Raw genomic sequence first — 25,288 nt, forward strand, 5'->3', positions numbered from 1 at the left:
ATATTTTCAGGAATTAATCTTATTGCAGTAATTTACTTTCTTCTTATATGCGCTTTCATGATATTTGAATGAAAAAGCACCATACAGTCCTATTTGTAAATAATAAATGTTTGAATATTATTAAAATTTAATAATGAGTGAAAAAGAAACAAATGTTTAATAATATATATAATTATTTATAGCAAACAACGTAAGAATAAAATAAAATCATTATTCTCCAGGATGTTCAAATTGAACAGACACGTCATGTTCCAGCATAAATCTTTCGTGATCAAGGTCTGTTAGTTCTGAAGATATTTCGGACTTGAATGGCTTCTCGTAAGATGGCCAAGAAACTAAACAGAAGAAAAGCACGAATATATATTGTGCGACGTATTCACAGATGAAGTTCATTAAACTACTTTGATATCCTTCGTATATAATGAGTGAAGCTCTTGCTAATTGAGGGATAATAAGTAATAATAACAAAATACTGTAGAAATACATGTATAATCGTTTCCTCTTAATTGTTGTCTGAACAGCAATCATTATTAAATGGTGACAAGCCAAAATAAAGAAGGAAACTTTTGAAATAATTGAAGTCGAAAAGAAGAAAACCCAAACAATGCCATTATTATCGAAGAAATATGATACAATAAATGAATCTGTTGTAATGGCCGTCATGGCTTCTGTCAAAACATAAAGTGCAGCGATTAATAGAGCTGTGCCAAGTCCTTCGCGGCTGAAGAAGTACATCGATATACAAAAGATAGATACTAGGTTTATAGCTCCATGAACTCCTCGGACCATTAAAAAGATCGCATGTTTTATTATAGATAATTCGTCTTCTTCTCCTGTATGATTGTAATGCAAATTTGCAATATATGTAACGGTTAATATGATAACGGAGAGAACTTTCAAAAAGTCGAATTCTTTGTTTGAATAAAAAATCCATACAAAAATATAGAAGCAAAGGAATCCTAATATGGTATATCGAATTATTCCATTAATGCTATTCATTATATGGGCGGATTCTTCTGTTGATTTGACAACAAATAAATAAGGTTTAATATCCTTTGGAGCTCCATTAATATTAAGTTCGACAAGGATATTATCGTAGATCGGATACCACGATGTATATAATTCTGCCTCTCCCGATGGAGTTGTCAAGAAAGTATCAGAAATTGTCTTTGGAATTGATTTGCCTTGACATGTTAAACTGGCAAAGATTGAAATTTTATCATCAGCGGAAGCCATGGATCCTACACCTTTAACATAAATTGAGCCAAAATAATTGTTATTATTAAATGTAACTGTTGGAGCATAGAAGAAAATTGTACCGTTGGGATAAGTATGCATCATTCCGTTAATTGTTTCGTGCGAATCGAAAATTTTGTGAACAAATGTTTTGGATACTACAACTAAAATCACAATTACTGCATATAATAGCGCGGCAATTTGGAGAGCATTTACACAATACATTTTTTGTTTAGGTTCAGTTGTATGAGTTGGCGAGTTTTGCGTAGATTCCATTTTTTTCTCAAAAATAAATAATTTTTTTTTATCTTCTATTTGTTCAATGATAGGTACTTCAGATCTTTTATCACAGCCATTTGAGGGACCAAAGTTTGGGTGTATATTATAGGTACAAATAAATGGCTCTTTGTATAGTTTGGAAGATTTTGGCTTAAGGGTTTTAGTGATAAAGTTAATTTAAATTTGAATGAATTTAGAATTTTTTTTCTACACGCCCCTAGCAATTCAGTTTGAAAAACTCAAATTTTCAGCTCAATACTCACATATGGTCGCATCTGTTTAAATTCTTTAAAGTATTCCCTCTCAGAGGCTTCGGATCCTGATGTGTTTGGAAAGATTCACTTCTTATTTTGCACTGTAAAAAAAAACTTTCGAAATTTTACACTCGTTTGAGAATGCATAGATATCTTATTCAAAGGACTCTGCACGCCAATAGAAATGAAAAAATATTTTGTCACTTTTTATCGTTATTGATTCGTTTTAAAAAAAATGGAGAACGAGAGCCCAGCAAATCCAGAACAGGTTTCATTTTTAGAAGAGCTTTATGTTGCTAGGTGCAAAGATACACTTGAGCAACCTTCTCGTGAAGAATTCATGCGTTTCAGTTCTCGATTAAAAGCTCGTGTTTCGGGTGCAGTTTGTTCTCTTCGTAATCAACACCTTGGTGTTTCTGCTGCAAATACACTATCGAAATTCTTCAGAAATAGAACAGATTTGATTAAATTAGATCTTTATTGCAATTTAATTCGCGATCATGGTCTACAAGTTGTTTCACACTTTGTTCAATTATGCAAATACATCAGAGTATTCAATATTGGCTGCAATGACCTCACAGATAAATCTGCACCTCAACTTGCAAATATTATTTCTGCAAACCATTTAAGATCCTTACAATTAGGAACAGTCGAAAAATCCTTGCATCCAAACAAATTTACTTCGATTACTCTTGATGCTTTATCTGAAGCAATTGTTAAAAATGACGCTTTACTTGCAATTGGCTTAAACGGATCATCATTCGGTGCTAAACCAGCTCCAACAGCTCCTACATCGTCTTCTGCTCTAATAAGAATGTTTTCGAAGAGCAAATCGTTATTAAATATCCAACTAAGTAATTGCGGTCTTTTAAGTGATGATATGATGCTTGTTATCGAAAATGGTTTCTGTTTCAACCCAGTTCTCAAGCGTTTAGACATCAGCCAAAATAATTTGGCTCCAAACGTCGGAATGAGAATTGCTCAGTACTTACTCGAGCCAATTAAAGAGATGGTTATCCAACCTGATGCAGAAAATCCAGAAACAGATTACGACGTAATTGTTACTGATCAAACCCCTCATATCTTCTACTTAGATTTATCATCAAACCTCTTCAACGCTCAAGTTGCAACAGGCTTCGCCAAAGTACTTACTACATACCCATATTTGGGATACCTTGACATCTCAAATAATGAAATCGGAGATGATGGAGCAATCCAGCTTGCCGAAGCCCTCGAACATAACACAACTCTTGTTGAGCTTCATATTGCAGGCAACGGTATTCGATCTCCAGGTGGTGTTGCCCTTGCAAAAGTTTTGGCAAATAATGAAACACTCATTCACCTCAATATTTCGAACAACAAGCTTGGTGATGAGACAGCCAATGCAATTGCTGAAGCCTTGGCCCAAAACAAATGCCTTACAACACTTAATATCAGCTCATCAATGCTTTCCAATGCCGGTGGCATCAAAATCGCCGAAGCAACTCAAAAATGCCACTCCCTTATATCATTGGACATGAGCGATAACTTCTTTACCGAAGATGCCGGATCTGCAATGGAAAAAACTTTCCGCGAAAACGGAACCATCCTCAAAATCAATGTTTCTGGCACACAGATCAACCATTTCTCCTTCCACGCGCTGAATGAGATCTGTGCAAGAAATGCTGCACTTTTGAAGCAAAAAGAACAGAAACCATTGAGAAACCAATACGTCAAATCGCAATATTCCGTTGTAGAACTCCAAAGAAAGGAGGTCATCCTTAAATCTCTTGTTTCCCAGAAGAATGATCTGAAATCTCAGATTGATTCGCTGAACGAGACCATTAGAACACTCAAAGAAGAGGAAGAGAACAAATCCAAGGACCTCACGAAGCAAATCCAGGAAAAGGAGGCTCAAATCGAGACAGAAGCCGCAGATTTCAAGACAAAAAAGGAAAAACTCGATGAAGAACTCCAAGAACTCACAACAAAGAAGGAAGAGCTTCAGAAGGCTCTCGAAGGACAGCAGAAACAGAACGCTGACGTTAGAGCAAAGATCGATGAAAGAAAAGCTGTTTTGAAGAAATTGACAGATGATTTTGAAGCTGCAAAGAATTCAAAACTTGCAGAAATAGAGAAATTAACAAATGCTGCAAACGAATTACTTGAACTAGCAAAGAACCCTGAAGCACTCGCAGCAATGGAGAAACTTCCAGAATTTATTCAGTTCCAGGATGAACCAAAAGAAGTTGTTCCTGAAGTTGCAATTCCACAGGATCAACCTGCTTCTTCTACTTCGAAGAAGAGCTCAAAGAAGAGTTCGAAGAAGAGTTCTAAAAAGTCGCCAAAGAAGTAAGTGTAATATTTTATATTTTTTATTATTTTATATTCTAAAATGTTTAAGATGTTAAAATTTTTTTATAGAGAGATTTAGAAACAGATAGGAGCGGTTCTGCATAATAAAAAAATTAACTCTTCAGTTGATTTTCAAGTACTCCAAGGAACAATTATTTTCATTAAGCAGAACAGCGCAACCATATATTGTTTGAAATAAAGTTCCAGTAATATTATTGTCATCTGGTGGTTTTTGACGAAAATATGAAATTCGAAGTGCATTTAAGCCCCAATGACATGGCCTCCAATTCAGATGCAAAAGGTTAACTTTCAATAATGCTTCCTATATTTTGAAAGTTAAAACTCCGTTTTAGCCGAAAATGACAATTTTGACACTCTTATTGACGACATATCCAAATGACAGAGGAATTTAAAATGAATATATGTGGTACGATGGAGGTAAAATATATGACCCCACTGGTGGCCCATAGCTGCAGAGGGGATCTCCACCGGAGGAGGTGACCATTAAATTTAAATAAATTTGTAGTAAAAATTTATATTTTGATTATAATGAAATAAGAAATTCAACTGTTTCTTTATAATTAAACCTTATTGCAATATGAAGAGCGGTATCTCCAAAATTATCATTTTCGTTGATGTTTGCACCATGTTAAAGGAAATATTCACAAAGTAATGGAATATAAGTAAAGGCTATAAAAAAATTACAAAGAATAAATAAGTTTAACTTTATATATTTACAAGTCGACTAAGCTTAAAGCAAGTGACTTAACAAGTTCTCTTATTTCCTGTGAAGGATTTGAAAGGAATTCCAAGCAAGCAACAATTGCTTCATTCTTCTTTTGTTTGAAGAAACGCGAATTCATCGATTTCGATTCTCCAACAATTTTTTCAACAACTTTCAAAGTTAATTTGTTTTGATTCATTTCATTCAACATTTTCAGTGCACAAATGACAGCATCAGCAACTTCATCGTCTTGTAATGCTCCTTCTGATAAGAAGGAAAAGATTATTTCAATAGATAAACTCTCGACTTGAACTAATTTAAGTTTTGATGAAATTTTTGAAATCAAAAGTGACACTTTTGGTAATTTATTTTCTTTCACGAAAACTAAAGCATCTTCCAGTAATTTTGGATATTCTTTAGCTTGTTCTTGGAGCGAATCATTATTCAGAACTAATGAAATCGACTTTGTCGCAATTTCTTTCATTTCTTCGTTCAAAATTGAAACTTTTGCAGTTTCTTCGATGAAAACATGGATAATTTCGAAGTCCATGAGCTGAATAAACATCGATGATGCCCAAGGAATCAATGTCTGTGGGATAATCATGTCATTTTCGTTGGTCGAACAGCTAATTAAGTATTTTGACATTGATTTATACATAAAAGGCACAGAAATCAAAGGTGTCTGTGCGAAAATGGGCATAATATGTTCAGCGATTGTTTGTATTTTATCTTGCTTCTGAATATATTTGTTTAGCAAAATAAAATAAGAATCTGTCACAAATTCAATGACATTTTTGTTATCTGTTGTGTAGATGATGCTTGGAAGTACTTCTATGTATTCAGATGTTATCTCTTGTGTCTCTTCTGACTTCTTTGGAAGTAATTTTGCGGATTCCAAATTTAATGAAGGAACATACTGTTGTATTATGTAATTCGCCATAATTAGGAACACTTTCAAGTCATGGCGGGTAGGAATCTGCAAATAGTTATTGGAAAAGATCTGGAATGATGATTGAATTATTGAAATTTCTGAATCACAAGAAGCAGCTTCCAATAACTCAATAATTACATCCCATGCAGTATCTATCTTAGGAATAACAACTTCTACAATACTCAAAACTAATTTCCTCGGCTCTAAAAGACAGTTATTCATAAAAATTGTCAAAAAAGGTGACAAAATATCAATTTGGAATTGAGACCACATTTCTTTGAAATTAAAACAAGAAATTACTACTTGACGAAGTCCATCAATTGCGTACATTGATATTTCATTATGTCCTAGACATGCTGTCCTATTGAATTGTGCTCTAACAAGCATCCAACTCTGTATCCATATGAATCTAACTCTGTCGAAAGATTCTTTCATCAATTCAATGATTTTTTGTAAAGTGAAAATTACTGGCGGATTCATGCATAACTCTTCTGTTGCGACATTGCACATGGCCTTTACGAATTCTACGTATGCGAAACCAGGCAAACACTTGGCATTCATGAACACTGAATCAATCTCTTGTGTATGATTGATTTCTGTTGTTGTTTTAGTGTTTTGTTTCGCAGAAGAATCAATGGCTTCTAAATCATTCGATCCCCAAGTGTAAATCTTGGAAAACAGCTGCAAAAGATATGTCCAAGAGTTACCAAACCCTTCTCCACATTCTTTAGCAAGAGAACACGCTTTGGAAATGGCCAAAGTTTGGCATTGGCCGTTCGAAATTTGACAATAATTACAAAGAAAACTCAAAATACTTTCGAGCTCTTTCTGCATCGAAAAATTAGAAAGGAAGAAAATCAACTGAGAAATACAATCTAAATCAACTTGCACAATCTCAGGTATGGCATAATTTGAGAGCAAAAGTGACAAACAGGCAAAAAGTGACGGCCACAATCTTTCAATTATTAAAATTAACAATTCACGGGATAATGAAGGCAAACCTTCTTTATTCGAACGTTCCATCAAGTCTCTGAGTAACTGGCGACTCTTCTTTTGGTTCTGCTCTTGATTTCCGTCCGTTGTAAAGATGGTTTTCATTTTGAGAGGTTTATTTTTAACCCGCTCGTAAATGTCATTTAAATCTGACAGGGGAACTTCCCTGGCAAATTCAACTTCTCTTGTATTTTTGATCCATTCTTCACATGTGATCTTTCTCTTGATGTTCTCGTTATGCAAATCTGTTTGCAACATGATGATTGAGAAAGAAATGGCGTAAGCAGCATCTTCTGTCATAATTTCGGGATTATCTTCATGGTATTTCTTCGAAAAACAAATCATGACTCTGTCAATCTGTTGTGCTTCGCCTGGTAATAAGAAACTTGAACATAAATCACGAAGAGCTTGATCAAGTGTCACTTTTTGGAAATTAAATGTGGAGATAAAACCTTCTAAGGCTTTTTGGTTCTCTGGCTTGACTATGTACTCGGAAATATTTGTAGGATTCAGGAGAGGTGATGATCTGAGGAAAACGCCGATCTTGTAAAGGTCATCTTCAACTAATTCTGACTGAATTAAGGATTGTATGCCTTGTTTGATCGATTTGTTGAAGATTGCGGCACAACCTTCCATGGTCATCTTCTTTTCTAATACAAATCTTTCGTTGTCGCTCTTTTCATCGTCGGATTTGGCTCCTGCCGTCAAGAAAAAGTTTCTGAATGAAATTAGTATGGAGTCTAAGCATCTCAAGCAAGAAATAGCTACAGTTGCATTTGATGAAAACAATAAAATGCATTGCGTAATTGAATTTACAAGATTTTCGAAAACTCTGTAACTATCTGTTGATGAGCAGTCGCACATTGCGAATACTGTTAGTAATACATGGCTTTCGAGTGAAGAGATGGCTTCTAAATACGAAACAGCTTTGACAATCGATTGACTTTTGCTTTCGAAGGCAGGAGTGATCAATTGAGCGATAATAGCTGGAAAAGATGGTATAATGAAGTCACCCATTGCAATAAACTTCTGAAACATCTCAAGAATCTGATCATAAAAAGTATCTGGCGCTGCAAACGCAATTTGAATGAATAACTGAGGTACATCGACCATGGCTATCTGTTTGTATTTGTTTGTGTCCTTGAGAGAATCAGGAGCTTCGAAAACTAACTTTTGAATGATATTTAGCAAAACTGAGAGAGAGTTTTCTTGTAGAGATGGACCGATGAATTTAACAATTGTAGAAACTGTTACTTTATAATCTGAAATGGCTATTTTGTCCATTGATTGTAATGAATTTTGTAATACTTCAATAAATGATGTTAAGACTGTTTCCACGGCCTTTCTATTTTCTACATTTGGATTCGTATCTAATTGCGCTAATGTTGCTGATAAAAAGTCTTGTAAATCATCGTTATGAAGATATAATTGTTGATTTTGAGATTTAATGAATGCAGATAAGCATTTGATCACTTCATTATATTGTGGTGATTTATGTTCTTGGAGTATATCGATTAGTTTATGAAGAATTAATGTAGATGTGTTTGCAGCCAAGAAAAACTCGAGTTCTCTTGCAGAAAATAAGTTGCAAAGTGTTTCAATGCATTGAACTCTGATGTTTTTCTTTTCTACTGAGAGTAATGCTATTATTAAATCAATAGTTATTGAAACATCAGATTGTTGAAGTGAATTAATTGCTTTTGTAAGCTTTTCTTTTAGGTCCTTCTCCTTTTTAAAGAATGAATTCCCATTTAACTCTTCAAGAAATGGCTTTATTACCGAGATTTGACCCTGAATTGGATCGCTCATCGGATTTATAAAAAAAAACCTAACCAACGAATAACTTGGATAACTGCAGCCATCATTCAAAAACAATGAAACTATTAATACTCACAGAGGAAACATTTCGATATCTTGATTTTGAAAAATTTCTTCATTACAAAAACTTAAATTGGATAGCTAAGGATAATGCCTTTAAGCAGAAAAACTTATGTTTTTTATGGTGCTTTTGACATACGAAAATATTGCATCAATAAAATTTATTCAATTTGAAACTTGTATCTTCAGAGCATGAAATATGTTTCGTTTGCTTAAGTTTTTAATTCTCTAAGATTGTGATATCGATACAACCTTATAAGATGTCCAATCAAACAATCATTGAAACGAGTAAATTAAGAATATTAGTTTTAATGTATAGATCATATCATTGGATTCAATGCTAATTTGAATATCCTTGGAATTAGTTTTATTTGATGGAAAAATATTAAAAAAAAAATTAAAAAATATATCTTGTAATTCGAAAAATCAAACAAATAACATTTATCAAATATAAATAACATCTAATTCTATGCATATATTAATGAGTGAGGATAAATAATGCGGCATCAAAATTTCGATCAGAATCATTATAAGCGTTGAATGCAGAATGGAAATCTGTATTTGCTAGCCTCATTAATTCTCTAATTTCACCTAAATCGTGTGCGGAAATTGTAATTGTTCCTTCGATTTCCTGTTCTCCATCTTCTTCACCTTCAGAATAGTCCTCACTCATATTATCTTCTTCGTCGTCGAATAGCATGCTATTATCATATAATTCTTCCTCTTCCTCTTGATCCCGTTCGTAGCCGCTTGAATAATTGATTCTATTAATTGCTTCATCTGAACTTTCATCTACTGAGTCATCATCTGATCTGTTTAGTTGAAGTAAATGATTTGGAGCATTTATTAGTGTTGGAATACCGCTAAGACTCCCGGATAGCAATAAAGATGCTGCATTATTTGGATCGTAGCTAGTAATCCGGAGAGCACGTTCACATTCTGATCTTTCAAAGCCTAATTCAACCAAATTTGTAATTAGTTCTTCAAAATTTGGAGGATCTGTTTCATCGCGTCTTTCTAATCGAAGTTGTGCCAAAGCTGCGAGTGGATTAATGGGATGATATAAAAAGTTGAAAGCATCGATTCGTCGTTTTTCATGCTTGTTATGCACTATAATAAAATTTTCATTCACCCCTTCAAGGTTATTTACAATTTCGTCGTCGTTTAATATACGACCTTTATAGATTAAAGAGATTTCGCCATCAAGGTTCCCAGTATCTCCGACAACCTTTTTTGCTTCTTTGACGGTGACGTCAGTTTGTGGCTCTAACTTAATCTCCCCGCCATTTATGAACTTAAATATAATTCCCATTAAATTAATTTGAGAACAAAAAAACAAACACTTTACGAGGCAAATTTTTTTAAGAATCTAAAGATGATAATAATATTCCAAATATGTAATATATTATCAAAGTGAAGCATTAATTATTTGATATATGGTGATTTTTAATTTTTCCGAATGCCTCAGAAAATTGTGAGTAAACAATTTATTGGTACGTCAATAATAATATACATGATGGCTTGCTCAAAAAGTACATGTTTGGGCTAATCAATTTTGGCTGCATATTTGCGTATATCATTTTAATTAGGATCTATATCACCCAGAGATTGTTTAGGATTAAAGTTGTTCAAAATTGGACGGGACTAAATTCCAATTACAAATCGATATCTATAGTAAGTATTGAATGCTAATAATTTTTATAACGTAAAAGTAACATGATGCATGGAAATTGTAAATTTTGGTTTAACATTGTTTTCTTCAAAATGGAGAATAATGTCTTGAATCATGTTAGGGCACTGATTATTTAGGCAGAAATGTGGAGCATATGCTGACAGATCTCTAATTTTTGAAGTGAGTGGGAACTTGTAAAGAACTCTTCAAGAAGAATGGCATCTATCAATTTAATATTTTTGCATTTAGGTTGAATTTTAGCGTAAGAATCTTTATTCAATATTTGGATTCATATTAAGATTTAATGAAGTTTGATAAGCATTATTAACATCAGTGAAGATTTTTGCTATTATGGTAGTTTTTTTATGCCCGGATATTAAAATTTTGAAAGTTTTTTATAAGTTTGCATGATTTGGGATTTTATAGGATCACCCTTGACCTTAAATATGCCAACGGTCCTATTTTGATTACTTGATAATCCATGAATAATAAAATTTCAATCACATTTTACCTAATAAGAGGATGGTAAAATTTTACTTCAACTAAACAGATCAGATGATGGTTTGTAAAAATAGTACAATGTGCAGTTTTTTTTCAAATGTGTATTGTTCAAAGTCAAAAGTGAAATTTTGAAATCATAATGTTACACCAATACTTTGTTAAATTTATATTGGTTCAAGTTTTCAATTAAATAACATCACTCAGAATTATTATTTTTTTGCCTAAAATGATTTTTATTTTATAATTCATTAGTATTAACTATGATCTAAATAAATAAATAAAAATTTTTTAGAAACAATTAATAGATTAGTTTTTACCAGATTTTCTGAAAGCATTTTTTTAAATGCGAAAGAAGGCATGTAGCATTGCAAAGATAATAATTGAAGGAGATGATTGCGATGTTGTATATGCGGTGAAAAGCAATGGAACATTAGTCCTTCCAAAGAAGAAACCAAGGAATCAAATTGATATGAAAAATGCTTTTTTAAAGTATGCTTATGAACTTGACCCAAAAAACTCCACAGTAAATGGGCCAATGTTTCCAATTCCTAAAATAAAAACTTTCATTGACAAACCTTTCAATGAATCAAATTTAAATCAGATAAGTTCTGAAAATCAATTGTTGCCAAGCATAACAGAGACAACTAATTTAGGTAAAGAAGATGATTTCGATGATTTTGACGATTCATCATATTTTAGTAGAGCGTCACAGACAAATGTAGAAATTTTTTAAATTTATTGATGTGTTTATCCCAAATGTAATGAAAAATAAACATTTTAAATCTTAAGGAAGATTTAATGATAATATAAGAACAAAATATTTAATACATGAGTGAAACATCTCTAAAGTGTAATAAACAGAAATTCATCAAAAGTGACAGCTCTCAATTTTTTGACATTTGTAAATTCTAAATTGAATGAGAAAAATGAAATAATACTAAGCATAATACAATATTCTAGATTTAATTATAATTAGGAAAAAATTAGTTTTGAGAGTACTTTTCATAGGCATATAGAATGAAATCTTCTGAAAAATAATATCACATAAACTCATATTATTTTCTAATATATAACTATTTTATATAAAAATCAAATTCAATGATCTTAAAAGCGAAGGATAAACCTCAAAATTTACGAATATAATGAGTGGGAATATAATGCTTATCTATCATAAAACCATATGAAATATCAATTTTTGCTTTACGCCTAATTTTTGACGACAATTAGCAAAAAATGTTAAATGTTAACACTCAGTCCATTTGAATATGAAAAATAAAATTGACTTTGATTAAATGTTTTTATTTATCATGCAATTCTTCTTGCGACCAAAGATTTGAATAAAAGTTCAAAAAATAAGATAGCTTAAAAAGTAATATACGGTAGTGTTTACTAATAGATGAATAGTATATAAATTCTATTAAAATGGATTTGATCCAAAAAAATATAAAACCAAAAATAATTTATAATTTAAATGAAGAAGTAATTTAAAACGATTTTATTTATGATCAAATTTTATATATTTTTTTGGATCAAATCCATTTTAATAGAATTTATATACTATTCATCTATTAGTAAACACTACCGTATATTATTTTTTAAGCTATCTTATTTTTTGAACTTTTATTCAAATCTTTGGTCGCAAGAAGAATTGCATGATAAATAAAAACATTTAATCAAAGTCAATTTTATTTTTCATATTCAAATGGACTGAGTGTTAACATTTAACATTTTTTGCTAATTGTCGTCAAAAATTAGGCGTAAAGCAAAAATTGATATTTCATATGGTTTTATGATAGATAAGCATTATATTCCCACTCATTATATTCGTAAATTTTGAGGTTTATCCTTCGCTTTTAAGATCATTGAATTTGATTTTTATATAAAATAGTTATATATTAGAAAATAATATGAGTTTATGTGATATTATTTTTCAGAAGATTTTGTGTTCTTCTTCAAAATTTTACTTTTTTATTAAAAAGAATCTTTACAAAATATATATTTACTTTAATTAATATTTAAAAACGTGCTCTATCAAAAGTTCCAAAAATTCAATATTTTAGCTTTTCTGAGGTGTCACTTTTGATGAATTTCTGTTTACAACATAAAGGAAAATTCGATAATTCTCATTTATCAACCATAAATGGTCATCTTAAAATAAAATAGTTGGAATATATATTCAGTGTTAGAAGTATACATATTCAACTATTAGAGAATTACTTTTTTTTGAAAAAATTGTGGTTTCAAAAATGCTCAGAAAAAAAAAGTCGTAAATCCGAAAATTTCCATTTATCAAACATATCAATATGAACGTGCTCCAAACTTATTTCTTCCGATTTTAATGTTAAAATTGAAAAGGAGAGAGTCGGCAAAAAAATCTCAAAAAATGTGGAATATATTAGGAAAAGTGACAACATAAAATGTTCGTAGCGGGGATGATATTTTTTGTGGTAAAATAGAGTATAATAAATCCAACTAACAGATAACAAGTGCAATGGATGTCCGTATCGCATGGAAGTCATTTGGGTATGTATATGTGCAATGATTTTATCGAATTTTCATAGTCAAATTTTTCATGAGCTCACTTTTTAAGGGTGGCGGAAAGTGATGTGACCGAATAACAAATGTGAAAATAACTAAATAAATATTTGAAATTCTTTTGTTATAGTAGCATTACTAAATAGTGTATACAAATAAGTATTTACTACAAAGTTTGCGTAGTCTGAGATCTCTATCTGGTAGAGAAATAATGAATTAATATCAAAAATACTTAAGGTATGCAATATAGGTACATAGATCTATCTTTCCTATTGAACAAAACACATATTTATTAAATTCGTCTAAGATGCAATAAGTGATGAGATCTGGAACTACTTATAAAATTTGCACAAAATCAATGTATGAGAATAAACAACACATAAATTCCAATTTCATCCGATACTTTTCTTTACAGTTTGCACATATTCAGAGTTTAATTAGATTTGTATCTAGTCTTTCAATATAAGATAAGGAGTCTTTCTTCATATTTAAATATATATAAGATGTTGTTTTCTATGTTTTCTATTGAGCATATTTTGTGCTTAAAGCTTCAATCATGAGATGTTTAAATTTTTTACACATATCATACGTGAAATTCAAATATTATCATAGGAGGGAAAACCAAAAGCTTTCATATATGATAATGAAATTATGGCACACATATACTACTACAAATGAATTTTGTATCCATATAATTTTTCCCAAAAGATATCAAAAATATGACAAGATAATAGCATTTTATTTTTGGTCATTCATTTCACTTTCCGCCACCCTTAAGGGTACACTTACCACTTTCTGACATTCTTTCAATTTTTTTGACACACAAGCTTTCTATCCCAATAACCTAAGGTCAAATGTTAATATTTCTGGTCAGGAGAAAGTAAATATAAATCACTATATAGTACCTAATATGGCAGCTATACTTTTCTGCTATTAAAATAAAGATATATTGATTTTTTTGGGGTTTACATGGGGTGCAAAAAATGCGCAAAAACGATTATTTAAAATTGAATCTGCGCATATTTTGCGCATTTGAAAAAGTTTGGAGTTGACTATTATAGTATGTCAATTAAAAAAAGTTTTGAATTGAAATTACAAATATAAACTTTATTTCTTATTTTTTAGGGAACATTTTTGCTATTGTGTCAAAGTTAATATTATCTTCAATTGACTTGAAGACACCAGCGAATGTTGTGTATACGTTTGGAGTATCTTTATCTTCTCTGATTCTCAAAGGCCTCCAACCAGCTTTAAACCAACAATTTATTGGATCATTTTCGATATCTTCCTTCTTCAAATCGAGAACTGCTTCGCAAATAGCTCCATCCTTTACACCCAATCCATCTGCGAAGTCTAATATAGATATAGGAATGTTTTCCTGGAATTTTTCATCATTTTTAACGTAATTTGTAACAGACATGTAATAAATTCCATTGTGGAGCTGTATTTTGAAATCTGTAGAGTTCAATTCGATGGGTTTCATCTTCAGTATCTGATCGCATCTACCGGGAACAAACTCTAAATCAAGTGGAGTGAAAATGGCACCATCGGTATCATGTGTCACTTTTGTCATAATGTATTCTTCCAAGTCACGAATGTTTTGGAGCTCCCACTGGAGTTTTTCTTCGATATGGAAGTCTTCGCGTGTAAAAGCGCCTGGATTACGATTGAAATACATCTTGCGGAAAGGTACAACTCCTTTCTTCGAATAATCCATTCGTAAATCCCACGTATGATTAGTTAAATTCAATCCTTCAAAGCAAAGTACATCGAAAATCAAGAAATGAGGTTTGTCATCACCTTTCGAAACTACTAATTCGCCATCCAGTAAAGTATTTTCCATTGGTTGGCCTTTTCTTGTTACTAGAGTAACGTTGACCTTCCTAATTGAGTTCTTTCTGTCAATTAAATACGTGTTCTTGTGGAAAGCGTAAAGGAAATAGCGAACACCATCTGATTTGTAAGTTGCAAGATATCTTTTTTGCGTAAGTTGCATTTTGTTCTCTGATGTAATAGAGATTGGATTGGAGCCTGGAAATCTGCCATAATTTACACTGCAAATCTTTGAAATTTCTGATGTAATCGCTGAATCTCTGAAATGTGTTCCGACATTTTCTAAAGTCTGTGTTTCGTTGACAATGGGTTTCTCAACTCTGAAGTGTGGTAATGTGCTGGGATCTGGAAATTCCCATTTCGGCTTTTTGATATTTTTGATTTCGCTTGGAGGAACGTGGAATAGCTCGGAAAGAGTTTGTGTTTCATCAACCTGGTAAATTTGACATAAAACTTGGATGTAGTCGACCTTATAAATTCCTGGAGAACGAACAGAGGCAAAAAGCTGAAGAGCTTGAAGTAATGTGTAGTGCAACTTGTCAACAAGATAACGGACTATCATATATCCAGTTCTGTTGAAGCCGTGTGTACAATGGACTGCAATGAGAGTATTATCTGGTAATTGTTGGAATTCTTCAATAGTTGCTAAAAATTTTGCATATTCGTCTGATGTTGGTGCTGTTTCGTGACCTCGGCAAGGAATATGGCGCCATTTAACTCCATTTAGATCATTTACTGAGTAAAATACATCTGTATTTGCGAGAGAAATAACAACTTCAATTTCGCGACCAAGCTTACGTTGTTCTTCTTGAAAAATACTGAATGTAAAACGATGTTTTTCATATAAATCTGAATATTTATCAGCCAATGGGGCCTTTAATGGAATAAAGTGTGTATTTGGAACTCTGTCACCAAACTTTGGACAGTTGATCCATCTTTTTGGTGGAGTAAATTTATTATCAGTCATCTAAAACAAAAAAAAAAAAAATTATATTGGGGGAGATTCAAAATTAAAAGATCCCCCCTTCTTATTTTTATTTTTTTTTTAAAGATGCCATTCGGATTTAATGGAAATAGGTTTAATACAACAGAAGAATTCTTGAATTTCCATGCTCCTATTGGGATCAAAGCGTGGGCCGGAATTAAGATCTTGTTGCGCGTTATTTTTTCAATTCGATTATTTTCCGTAATATTTCCATTTCCGAACTTTAGTCACTTTAAAACAGTAATGCCCTCAACATTCACACATATGTCATGGTTTGAATTCTTTGTTTCAATGATTGAATCTGCTGCATTCCAACAAACGGGAGCTTTAGACTACTTGTTTAATATTCATTCATTTAACTCGATGTTGTTGGCAAATATGGCATCATTTAAGATTGTTTCATATTTATTTGCATTATCTTTCCTGATTAAGTATCTCCTCGAAGCTGCTGAGCTTGCAGTCAAATATCTTAATGAGCCACCGTACAATAACCCGATTTTTTCTGAATTAAAGAAATTAACCGAATCTCGAAAAGTTATCCTGACTCTTAAGTATATCCAATGCTATACACTGTTAGAACTTTTACTCTACAAGATGATTCTGAAAGTAAGCGCCAAAAGAACCTTATTTTTGCTATATTATTTTATTTATCAAATTACCCTCGCGAAATCCGACATTGACTATTGCAATATTTGGGGAAAATTCGATAAATTCTGCTTATCCACTATAAAGAAGTTTCCTAACCAAGAAAAAATTTGTATTGTTTATACGATCCTATCGGAAAAGTTAAAAGCTATTATTCGGTTTATTTCTAATGTTCGTGAATTGTAAGTAAATTCGTTTTGTTTATCCAAAATTTCGTTTTTATTTTTTTTTCCATGTTCGTAATGTAAAATATTTTTGAATTAAGGTGAATGTTGAAAGTAACATATTAACATAAATAAAGTTTAAGTATTTGAACAGAAATAAAAAAGAAAGAGTATAAATTATGATATTATTTTGTAGAATAAACGGCCATAATAAAGTCATCTGGGAATGTCTTATCCTTGAAAATCTTGTCGATGTCAGGCTTCGTGAATTCTTCTTCAGGAAGAATGAATTGTGAATTAAACCACATGTACCAGATATTTGTACCGCCCTTGACAGCGGCGATACGGAAATCTCCCGAGTACATAGGAAGTTTGTCGCCAAAATCGAAAGTTAATGTTTTGTGTTCATGATCTTTATCAGGAACAATCTTAAGATCATTAGAATTTATCTCGACTTTTGGATCGCCAGGGATTGATTTGAATATGATATGTAGAGATCTTGTGAAAAATTTTTTTGGAACATTCTTGAAAACAACTTTTGTAACACGGGCAGGAGAAGCGACAAATGGGTCCTGTAAAGGAAGGCCGAGTTGGAGGAATTGTTCGTAGTAGAAGACATATCTGCGCTGAGAAGGAATGGTCACACCTTTATTATCATGGGTTCGTTTTCTTCCATAAAATTGCAATGCCTCGGAAGCATGTGGAAATCTTCTGATGTGTACTAAAAGTGCGCCGATCATAACGCCAGTACGTCCTTTTCCGGCCTTACAATGAACAACAACGATGTTCAAAGGGTCTTTATCCAGAAATTCTTTGGCATGATTGCAAAACTGTCTAATCATGTCAAACTTTGGTGGATTATGGTCTTCAAAGGGGTAACAATTCACGCGACCGTCAAAAGCTGATTTATCATATGATCGTTCTGAGCAAAGATTATATACCCAGTACTTGTCTCCATGTCTCTCGTTGAGGAATCTTCTGACAACGGAAAAATCATTTCGATAAAGAGATTCAAAACCGGAAGCTGGATATCCCATGGCGATTATACTATCACCCACATAGGATAGATCCAAGTCGTAATCGCCTTCCTGAAGTCTACGCTTATTTAGCGAAACTTTGCCTCTTACCCAGTTTAACATTGAATTTTCCTTTTTGAATTGTATTCTCAATAAAAGTTATTTAAAAAGTGACGATGGGGGTAACGACCATCGAAAAATGGTTGATAAAGTCATAAAATATCTGCTTCTTGCAATGTAATAGAACAATTTTTGTGTTTTCTTCCATAACCCATATTGATTGGAACTCTTTACAAAAAAGTATGATACTACTGTTTACTCGAAATAATTATAGCGAAAACTCTTTGATTTCACCTCAAAGAACTTTAATGAGGGTATTGGTTTTGTAGATTATTTACTGTGGAGAGTCGTTTGAGAAAATGTATTTGTTTATCCTGGAATTTTCTTGAATCATAATTGTAGATTAATTCAAAATTTGCTAAAATGTCAATTTGAGAGTAGAATATAGATTTTTATATTTTATACATTGCATTCCCTTGCTTAATTTCTTGTGTTTTCCTTTTGAGATCTTCAAAAAATCATTTTCATAATAAATTCTTAAAAAAAATTATACTTCTTTTCCTAATATTTTTCTTTTACAAGATTAAGGATGTATGGATTTCCCCAATCCACTAGGGCTGCTTGCTGTTTGGGATTCCCACTGTCCCAAATTGAAATTTTTCAATGAGTTTCAAGAAAAAAATAAAAAAATTGGTGAAGGCAAAAAGAATTTAAAAAGGGTTAACTATAAAAGTATAATATTATGTGCAAATAAAGTAATTTTAGATATAATATCGCTTATATTAAAAATATATGAATTTGAATAAATTAGAAATTTGAAACTTTGCCTAAAAAAAGTTAAATTCTATACTTGCAGTATGAGTGTGTTGTAATGGTAGTAAGAATGGGCTAGCTCAAAGCAACTGCTCAAAACTTTCCCGCCAAAAACGCAAAAGTGTCATTTCTGCATGGAAGACCATAGCTGGCGTCACGCTCAACCATCCCCTTGCTGGTATGATGTGCAGCCTTTGTTCTGACCAATCATAGTGCTGCTTCATCCATACCAGCAAGTGGTTTCAGCATCAGACCTCCGCTTGGTCTTCCATAAGAGCCCTGCAAATCAGAAGCACAGTAATTATGCAGCCTAAGTTAGTATCCATAATTTCGGTACCAAGGGTCTACGCCCCTCGGAACCAAAATTACTAGAATTTACAAAAACCGTTTGACACGTAAAATACATTTGACATTTACAAAAAATAAAAAAAAATAATTTTTTAAAAAATAAACTTAAAAATTAACGTTAAAATTTTTGACACTTTACAAAATAAAAAAAAATAATTTTTTAAAAAATAAATTTAAAAATTAACGTTAAAATTTTTGACACTTTACAAAATAAAAAAAATAATTTTTTAAAAATAAACTTTAAAAATTAACGTTAAAATTTTTTTATTTATTTTTTTTATCATAGATTTTAACACCCAGAGTAAAAAATAATTTTTTTAAAATAAATTAACTCAAAATTTTTTTAATTTCTGTATATACTAAATTTTTCATAAATGATAAAATTAATTTTAGGGTATATCTAACCCGATATCTAACCTCATTTCTAACCTTGTGAATTTTCTTATAAAGTTGCAATAGTTGAATTCAGTAACTGAGCCTCAAGGAAGAAAACATCCTTTCCGTCTTCGGGTAACACAACGGGGCATTTATGATCATGTGTAGAATACATATCAATCCAAAACTCTCTATTATTTCCTGATAACTTATAATATTTAATATTTGTTAATGGCGTCGATCTAGTATGACCGATAAATTCATTTTCAACCCCTTTAGCGATATTTGAATATAAAATGACTTGTTTTCTGTCCCATACATTATATGTTATTATTGGTAATAATACTGTTCGTTCTTCTCCGGGTTTATAATTAAATACATTCATGAAGTCTTCATTATACTGAGAAATTTTAAAACCTATCCTAAAATCACTTTGTCTCTTTTCTGCTATTTCATTAAACGGTGAGTATATAACAAATGTGCATGTATGTGAATCATCTATTTGTTCAATAAATTCATAATGAAAGTCTATAATTTGTGGTTGAATTCCTTCTTCTTTTAATTTATCAAGATACACATTTAATCCTAAAGCGTTTTTGTTAAATTTCTTTTCGAAAATTTCGTTAAAATCACTCATGCATTCATATAATGTTGTGTCGTCTTTGAAATATTTATATATGTGAATAGTTTGCTTAAATTCTTGGTTTCGTTTATAACAACAACTTCGAGCTCAAATTCAACCTTTCTAAATCCTCGTGTTATATACATACTTGATAAACCAATATATTTTTCGTTTATATTAACAGACCAGTCAATAGGTAATTTAAATGTGATTCTATTTCCATTTATTTTAACATTTTCGTCTTCAGAACTGAAAGCAACTGTTAAAGGTACTTGTCTATACATTTATTACAAACAAAAATATATCATTTATTCTTTCTTCTCAATGGATTCAGCCTTTTCCTTCTCCGCCTTTTCTTTAGCCTCACGTTCTCTTTTTGCTTTCATTCGCGGGTTCTTCTCTCTTCCTGCAGCTAATGCGGCTAACTGCTTTTCACTTAATTTCCTTTTTGGTTTTTCTGGTTTTTCTTCTGTTTTTGATGTCTTTAGTTCTGTTAATATCTGCTCACGAATTTCTTTTTTGATGGCTTCAATATCTAATCCCTGACTCATTTGATTACCGATAAAAAATTCAAAATTTAAAAAATTTATTTGAATTAAATATGAGCCTATCAAAATCTGAGAGACAATCGATTATATTAAATGATGCAAGAGGAATTCAGCATCCATTATATTATGTATCAACAAGTAAAGATGGAAAAATTTATGTAAGAAAAAGACGAGTTCCATTAACGAATTCGGAAACTGATAAAATTGATATTAAACCTCCTCCATCTGAAACAAAAGCGGAAGACAGCGAGGCTGTCAGGGCAAAGCCCACGATAAAGGAAACGGAACCTAAACCAGAACCTAAACCCGATGTACTTTCGATAACGAATCAAGAATTAATAGCTAAATTTGTAAATTTCATTGAAAAGCAAACGGAATCAAAAAATCCAGACCCACCAGTAAAAGAACAGGAAACCAAAATTAATGAAGAGTTTGTTAAAAACGTAAAACATGAAATTATTGAACAAAAGAAACAAATTCCTCAACTAAGAAGAAGAGTTAGAATATTAAACTAAATAAATATTTTTATCTAACATAAAACATGCAAAACGAACAGCTTAACGAATTTACACCAGCTGAACATATCCATCAAATTCGTTCATATTTTGATGTAATCGATAATGCAATTAATATTGGTGATACTAATAGAAGATATATCGATGCTAAAATTCCATCACAACCAGGAAGCGCAAAGGATCATAACTGGGTCACATTCAATTTATCTCCGCCAGGTGAAAATATGCTAGACCTTTATAACACATTCCTTACAACTACCTATAAAAGTAAATATATCCTGGATAATGCTATTACTGGCTCATCAATTCCAAATACTAATTCTCCAGATTTCTTTGGCGTTTTTGATGAATCAATTTACACCATTAGCGCTTATCAGTTATTAGCAAATGGAAGAGTTATTTATAGTCAGGATAACGCAAGAGAAGAAGCATATATCATTTCTAATTCACAGACTACAGAACAAATAAAGAAAGTTGATGTTTTCTCAAAAACGAAATATTATTAGGATTTCTTAGAAATGCTTGTTTCGCTATTCAAGTTAGACCAGCCGGCATCCCTGCTGTTAGAATTGATGATTATAATTTAGCTGCTGATGGAGGCGAAGAGTAAAAAAATAAATCTAGTTAATTTTTAATTTTCTGATTTTTTTATTTTTATAAAAAGATGGAAAATAACTGGGAAACATTAGTAGCTGATGAAGATTATGAAATAAACACTGAATATCCGTATCAAATAAGAAGGAAGAAAACCGGAAAGACTGTCAGTGAGTATGAAGAAAAAAATGGATATATAAGATTAACCCTTAACGGTAAAAAATATCTTAAACACAGATTAATAGCTATTCAGTGGATTGATAATCCTGATAGTTTTGGGGAAGTTGGCCATTACGATAAAGTAAGAAATAATAATAAGATTGATAATTTACATTGGTGTTCAAGTTCTACAAATAATAGAAATAGAAGTAAAGCAAATGGAGTAGAATATAATTTCGTTGATGAAATCAGTGAAAATTCAATTACTGTTTCACATTATGGAAATCATGAATTTGAGGATTTATTTTACGACATCGATGCAGATTTGTTTTATTATTATAACGGTCGTCAGTATAAAGAGCTATACATTAATGAAAACATAAATGGTTCATTATATGTTAACATTTATGATGTAAATAACAAAAGAACGTGCATTACATATAGTAAATTCAAACGCTTACATAATTTAATATGAAAAGTTTATTTTTGTCATGAACGATAAAAATATATTATATCATAAATGACTTCAGAACTTTAACTTTCTTATGAAAGTATTTTTAGTCGTTATTGAAAAGTTAAACTTCTCTTCAAAACACGGTGCTGATGATTTGCATAAATCAAATGCAATTTCCTGACTACTATGAAGGGCTTCATATAATTTCATAACTGAAAACTCACTATCTTTATCATATTTTCCCTGAGGAATCATTAATCCTTTATCTTCATCATAAACGCATTTAACTGCTTCAGGAAACATTTCATTTGCTGTTAAAGCTATAACATCTTGTTTTACGCCTTTCATTCTGCAGTGAAATGCAACTTCATTTAAATCATTCGTGAGTAAATCAATGTAAGTCTTCTTTCCACAAAATATCGACTTATAAGCTAAACTTTGTTTACCTTTTGTGATTTCTGCAAAGTCGGAATGGAACTGACCTAAATTCTTTCCAATAAGTTCGCGACCATATCTCTTCTTAAACTCTGCAGCGAGTTTTGGTATGTATTCATTGTAAATGTGCATCGAATCTGTATCCTGATAAAATGCTTGTAATCCTAAGTCTTCAATCGTGCAAAATACTTCATTCATGATACGTTTCGACATAGATAAGATATTAACACCTAAGGGGCAAAAGTTAAAGTGTCTGCAAATGCTTTTAGTGAGTTTGAAAATAGTTTTATCCGAACCATCTAAACCTTCAAATTTAATAATATGGTTATAATTTCTGATGGCATACCTAACAGCATCTTTATCATCAATGATTTGAATTTTCGACTCTATCGGGGACAAAATTGTTTTTCCATAAATACTGTTCAAAATTAATTTAATATTTTCTTGTAGCGGGTTTTCTTCCTTCTTATACTTTAATCTCAATTCAAACAATTTCTTTACTTCATCTCTTATTCTAAAATCTCTCTTTTCATCATAGTAGTAACCCTGTAATACTTCGCAGCTGATGCCCTGATATTTTATTAAATCCTGCAAAGCGATGTGGTCCACGTACATTAAACAGCATGTGTTTGAACTTCTTGGAACAGTGGCTTTGTCCTTGGCTTTGTCCTTGGTGCTTTTCGCCTTTAGCTCCGGGTTTAATTCTGGATCGACTGTTATAAGTGGAAAATGTCTTTTAATCTTGATATCAGTTATTTTTATTAAAACAAAGAATCCGGAAATGAATTTATCACATTCAGACTCGCCCTGGTCATCTTCGAATAAATGTTTTAACAAATATTCACTGTTTAACATTTCTGGCTTCAAAACTTTCGGAATTCCTTCTAAAGTATAAAGTCTCGCGATAGCGGATGGATATAGTGAGACAGCATCGAAGTCAGCAATGAGTTTCTTTTCGCTCTTTTGTTTCTTATTATCAGATAACATACATCTTCCACCTTGAATACAGCGTGAAATAAACTCACGAGGTTTATTTGATAGGTCATATAAATTTCCATTAGGGAAGTATACTCTGTTCTCAAATAATTTATTAGCAATTGAACAAATGCTAACGTAATCATAAACGTTTAAATCAAATTCTTTTAATATATCATTTCTGAACTTAACGAAACCTTCTCTTAAAATCCTTACGTCCTGTTTACAGTAAAATGAGCTATATTTTTCTAAATTGAAATGGTTTTCATCTATTCTGCAGTTTTCGATTAAATCTATGTTTTTCATGAACGTTTCAACATCCTGGACAAACTTACATGCTTCAGAAATGACACCAGTTCTGTTATCATTAGCTAATAAACAACTTGAATCCTTAGGACCTGTTTGTAAATGAAACATTTCTGGGAACTTCTTAAGTTTTGTACTAATAACTGTGTAAGAATCTTTTATAATGATTGCTTTACCTTTATATATTCCCGTTATCTGCATTGTTCTAGAACTCTTAATAATCGGTGTTCCTTTAATTTCTGTTAAATGCCTTAAAATAAAATTGATATCATAACTGAGGTTATGAAAATATATTAAACTTTTATCAGGAATTCTTTCTAAAAATTCTGTCGCACAATTTTCACCCCATATGCTTTCACTAATCTTTCCATCTTCACTGTCATAACAAATGTTAAAAGCTTTATGAACTCCATCAGTGCTGCATTCAAAGTCAGCGAAGAAAACGTGTTCATAAATGAATTTATGTTTTGATTCTGAGCTATCCTTGCTTTCGGACTTTTTCTTTAACTGAACACAGTAGTTGGGAGTATAATTTAAATCTTTAAACGGTGCAAGTTTTTGTTTATATAAATTTGTTGTATAAGTGAAAAGTTCTCCATAAGATAAAGGTTCAAAGTAATTGTACTCTCTTAATGTTTTCAAAATTTCCCATAAAGCAGTTGTTCGTGAAGAATCAATGACAAATTTATTTTCTCTTCTCTTATATATTTTCATTTGACGTTCTATATTCCAGCCGCCTAATGATTTGAGAATTTCGTTATAATTTTTGATAAAATATGTTGTCATAGGTAATCTTTCATTTAACATGTAATGGTCTTCAACGAGTAATAAATCGATTGTTTTCTTTATTTCTGTGTGACCTTCGGTCTCGCCGCTTTGCGCTTTGATGGTGTATAATGAACTGTCTTATTATCTTTTGAATTATCGAAATAACCAATGGTAACATTAAATGCTATGCCTGTTGCGTTAGAAATTTCCTGAATCTTACTTTGTGGAAAATCTCTAACTCTAATGACTTCACGCATGTGGTCTACCGTCTGCTCATCAACTCCAGCCTGAATGCAAGCATAAACGAAGCAGTTATCTTCTGTCATCAATTTTGTA

At 31.6% G+C, this 25,288-nt stretch overlaps 12 protein-coding genes across 12 annotated transcripts, besides 4 other annotated features; 5 read left to right on the forward strand and 7 right to left on the reverse strand.

The window, feature by feature from the left end:
* Positions 1 to 191: 191 nt before the first annotated feature.
* Positions 192 to 1,512, reverse strand: TVAGG3_0939870 (uncharacterized protein; the record flags this gene model as incomplete). The annotated part of the gene is made up of 1 exon (XM_001327905.1): positions 211 to 1,512. The coding sequence occupies one exon, from the start codon at positions 1,510 to 1,512 to the stop codon at positions 211 to 213; it is 1,302 nt and encodes a 433-aa protein (XP_001327940.1).
* Positions 1,513 to 1,992: 480 nt separating this feature from the next.
* On the forward strand, positions 1,993 to 4,106 carry TVAGG3_0939880 (uncharacterized protein; the record flags this gene model as incomplete). Its single annotated transcript, XM_001327906.1, has 1 exon — positions 2,005 to 4,104. One exon carries the CDS (start codon positions 2,005 to 2,007, stop codon positions 4,102 to 4,104), a length of 2,100 nt encoding a protein of 699 aa, XP_001327941.1.
* A 731-nt stretch (positions 4,107 to 4,837) lies between these two features.
* Positions 4,838 to 8,560, reverse strand: TVAGG3_0939890 (regulation of ARF protein signal transduction; the record flags this gene model as incomplete). The annotated part of the gene is made up of 1 exon (XM_001327907.1): positions 4,838 to 8,560. One exon carries the CDS (start codon positions 8,558 to 8,560, stop codon positions 4,838 to 4,840), a length of 3,723 nt encoding a protein of 1,240 aa, XP_001327942.1.
* A 481-nt stretch (positions 8,561 to 9,041) lies between these two features.
* On the reverse strand, positions 9,042 to 9,941 carry TVAGG3_0939900 (UV excision repair protein RAD23 family; the record flags this gene model as incomplete). Its single annotated transcript, XM_001327908.1, has 1 exon — positions 9,108 to 9,941. The coding sequence occupies one exon, from the start codon at positions 9,939 to 9,941 to the stop codon at positions 9,108 to 9,110; it is 834 nt and encodes a 277-aa protein (XP_001327943.1).
* A 1,204-nt stretch (positions 9,942 to 11,145) lies between these two features.
* On the forward strand, positions 11,146 to 11,535 carry TVAGG3_0939910 (uncharacterized protein; the record flags this gene model as incomplete). The annotated part of the gene is made up of 1 exon (XM_001327909.1): positions 11,146 to 11,535. The coding sequence occupies one exon, from the start codon at positions 11,146 to 11,148 to the stop codon at positions 11,533 to 11,535; it is 390 nt and encodes a 129-aa protein (XP_001327944.1).
* Positions 11,536 to 11,653: 118 nt separating this feature from the next.
* Positions 11,654 to 11,690: a mobile genetic element.
* Positions 11,691 to 12,866: 1,176 nt separating this feature from the next.
* Positions 12,867 to 12,904: a mobile genetic element.
* Positions 12,905 to 13,388: 484 nt separating this feature from the next.
* Positions 13,389 to 14,114: a mobile genetic element.
* A 328-nt stretch (positions 14,115 to 14,442) lies between these two features.
* TVAGG3_0939950 (mRNA guanylyltransferase protein) lies at positions 14,443 to 16,156 on the reverse strand (the record flags this gene model as incomplete). Its single annotated transcript, XM_001327910.1, has 1 exon — positions 14,452 to 16,137. The coding sequence occupies one exon, from the start codon at positions 16,135 to 16,137 to the stop codon at positions 14,452 to 14,454; it is 1,686 nt and encodes a 561-aa protein (XP_001327945.1).
* Positions 16,157 to 17,125: 969 nt separating this feature from the next.
* TVAGG3_0939960 (phosphatidylinositol-3,4,5-trisphosphate 3-phosphatase protein) lies at positions 17,126 to 18,120 on the reverse strand (the record flags this gene model as incomplete). Its single annotated transcript, XM_001327911.1, has 1 exon — positions 17,150 to 18,103. The coding sequence occupies one exon, from the start codon at positions 18,101 to 18,103 to the stop codon at positions 17,150 to 17,152; it is 954 nt and encodes a 317-aa protein (XP_001327946.1).
* Positions 18,121 to 19,646: 1,526 nt separating this feature from the next.
* Positions 19,647 to 25,288: part of a mobile genetic element that runs on past the window's edge.
* TVAGG3_0939980 (uncharacterized protein) lies at positions 20,507 to 20,749 on the reverse strand (the record flags this gene model as incomplete). Its single annotated transcript, XM_001307134.1, has 1 exon — positions 20,507 to 20,749. One exon carries the CDS (start codon positions 20,747 to 20,749, stop codon positions 20,507 to 20,509), a length of 243 nt encoding a protein of 80 aa, XP_001307135.1.
* TVAGG3_0939990 (uncharacterized protein) lies at positions 20,800 to 21,261 on the forward strand (the record flags this gene model as incomplete). Its single annotated transcript, XM_001307135.2, has 1 exon — positions 20,800 to 21,261. One exon carries the CDS (start codon positions 20,800 to 20,802, stop codon positions 21,259 to 21,261), a length of 462 nt encoding a protein of 153 aa, XP_001307136.2.
* TVAGG3_0940000 (uncharacterized protein) lies at positions 21,288 to 21,767 on the forward strand (the record flags this gene model as incomplete). Its single annotated transcript, XM_051252873.1, has 1 exon — positions 21,288 to 21,767. One exon carries the CDS (start codon positions 21,288 to 21,290, stop codon positions 21,765 to 21,767), a length of 480 nt encoding a protein of 159 aa, XP_051078447.1.
* TVAGG3_0940010 (His-Me finger endonucleases family) lies at positions 21,926 to 22,489 on the forward strand (the record flags this gene model as incomplete). Its single annotated transcript, XM_051252874.1, has 1 exon — positions 21,926 to 22,489. One exon carries the CDS (start codon positions 21,926 to 21,928, stop codon positions 22,487 to 22,489), a length of 564 nt encoding a protein of 187 aa, XP_051078448.1.
* On the reverse strand, positions 22,541 to 24,385 carry TVAGG3_0940020 (organellar and viral DNA polymerase type B; the record flags this gene model as incomplete). Its single annotated transcript, XM_001327912.1, has 1 exon — positions 22,541 to 24,385. The coding sequence occupies one exon, from the start codon at positions 24,383 to 24,385 to the stop codon at positions 22,541 to 22,543; it is 1,845 nt and encodes a 614-aa protein (XP_001327947.1).

This window comes from Trichomonas vaginalis, chromosome I, assembly GCF_026262505.1.
Source record: "Trichomonas vaginalis G3 chromosome I, whole genome shotgun sequence".
NCBI classification, from domain to species: Eukaryota; Parabasalia; order Trichomonadida; family Trichomonadidae; genus Trichomonas; species Trichomonas vaginalis.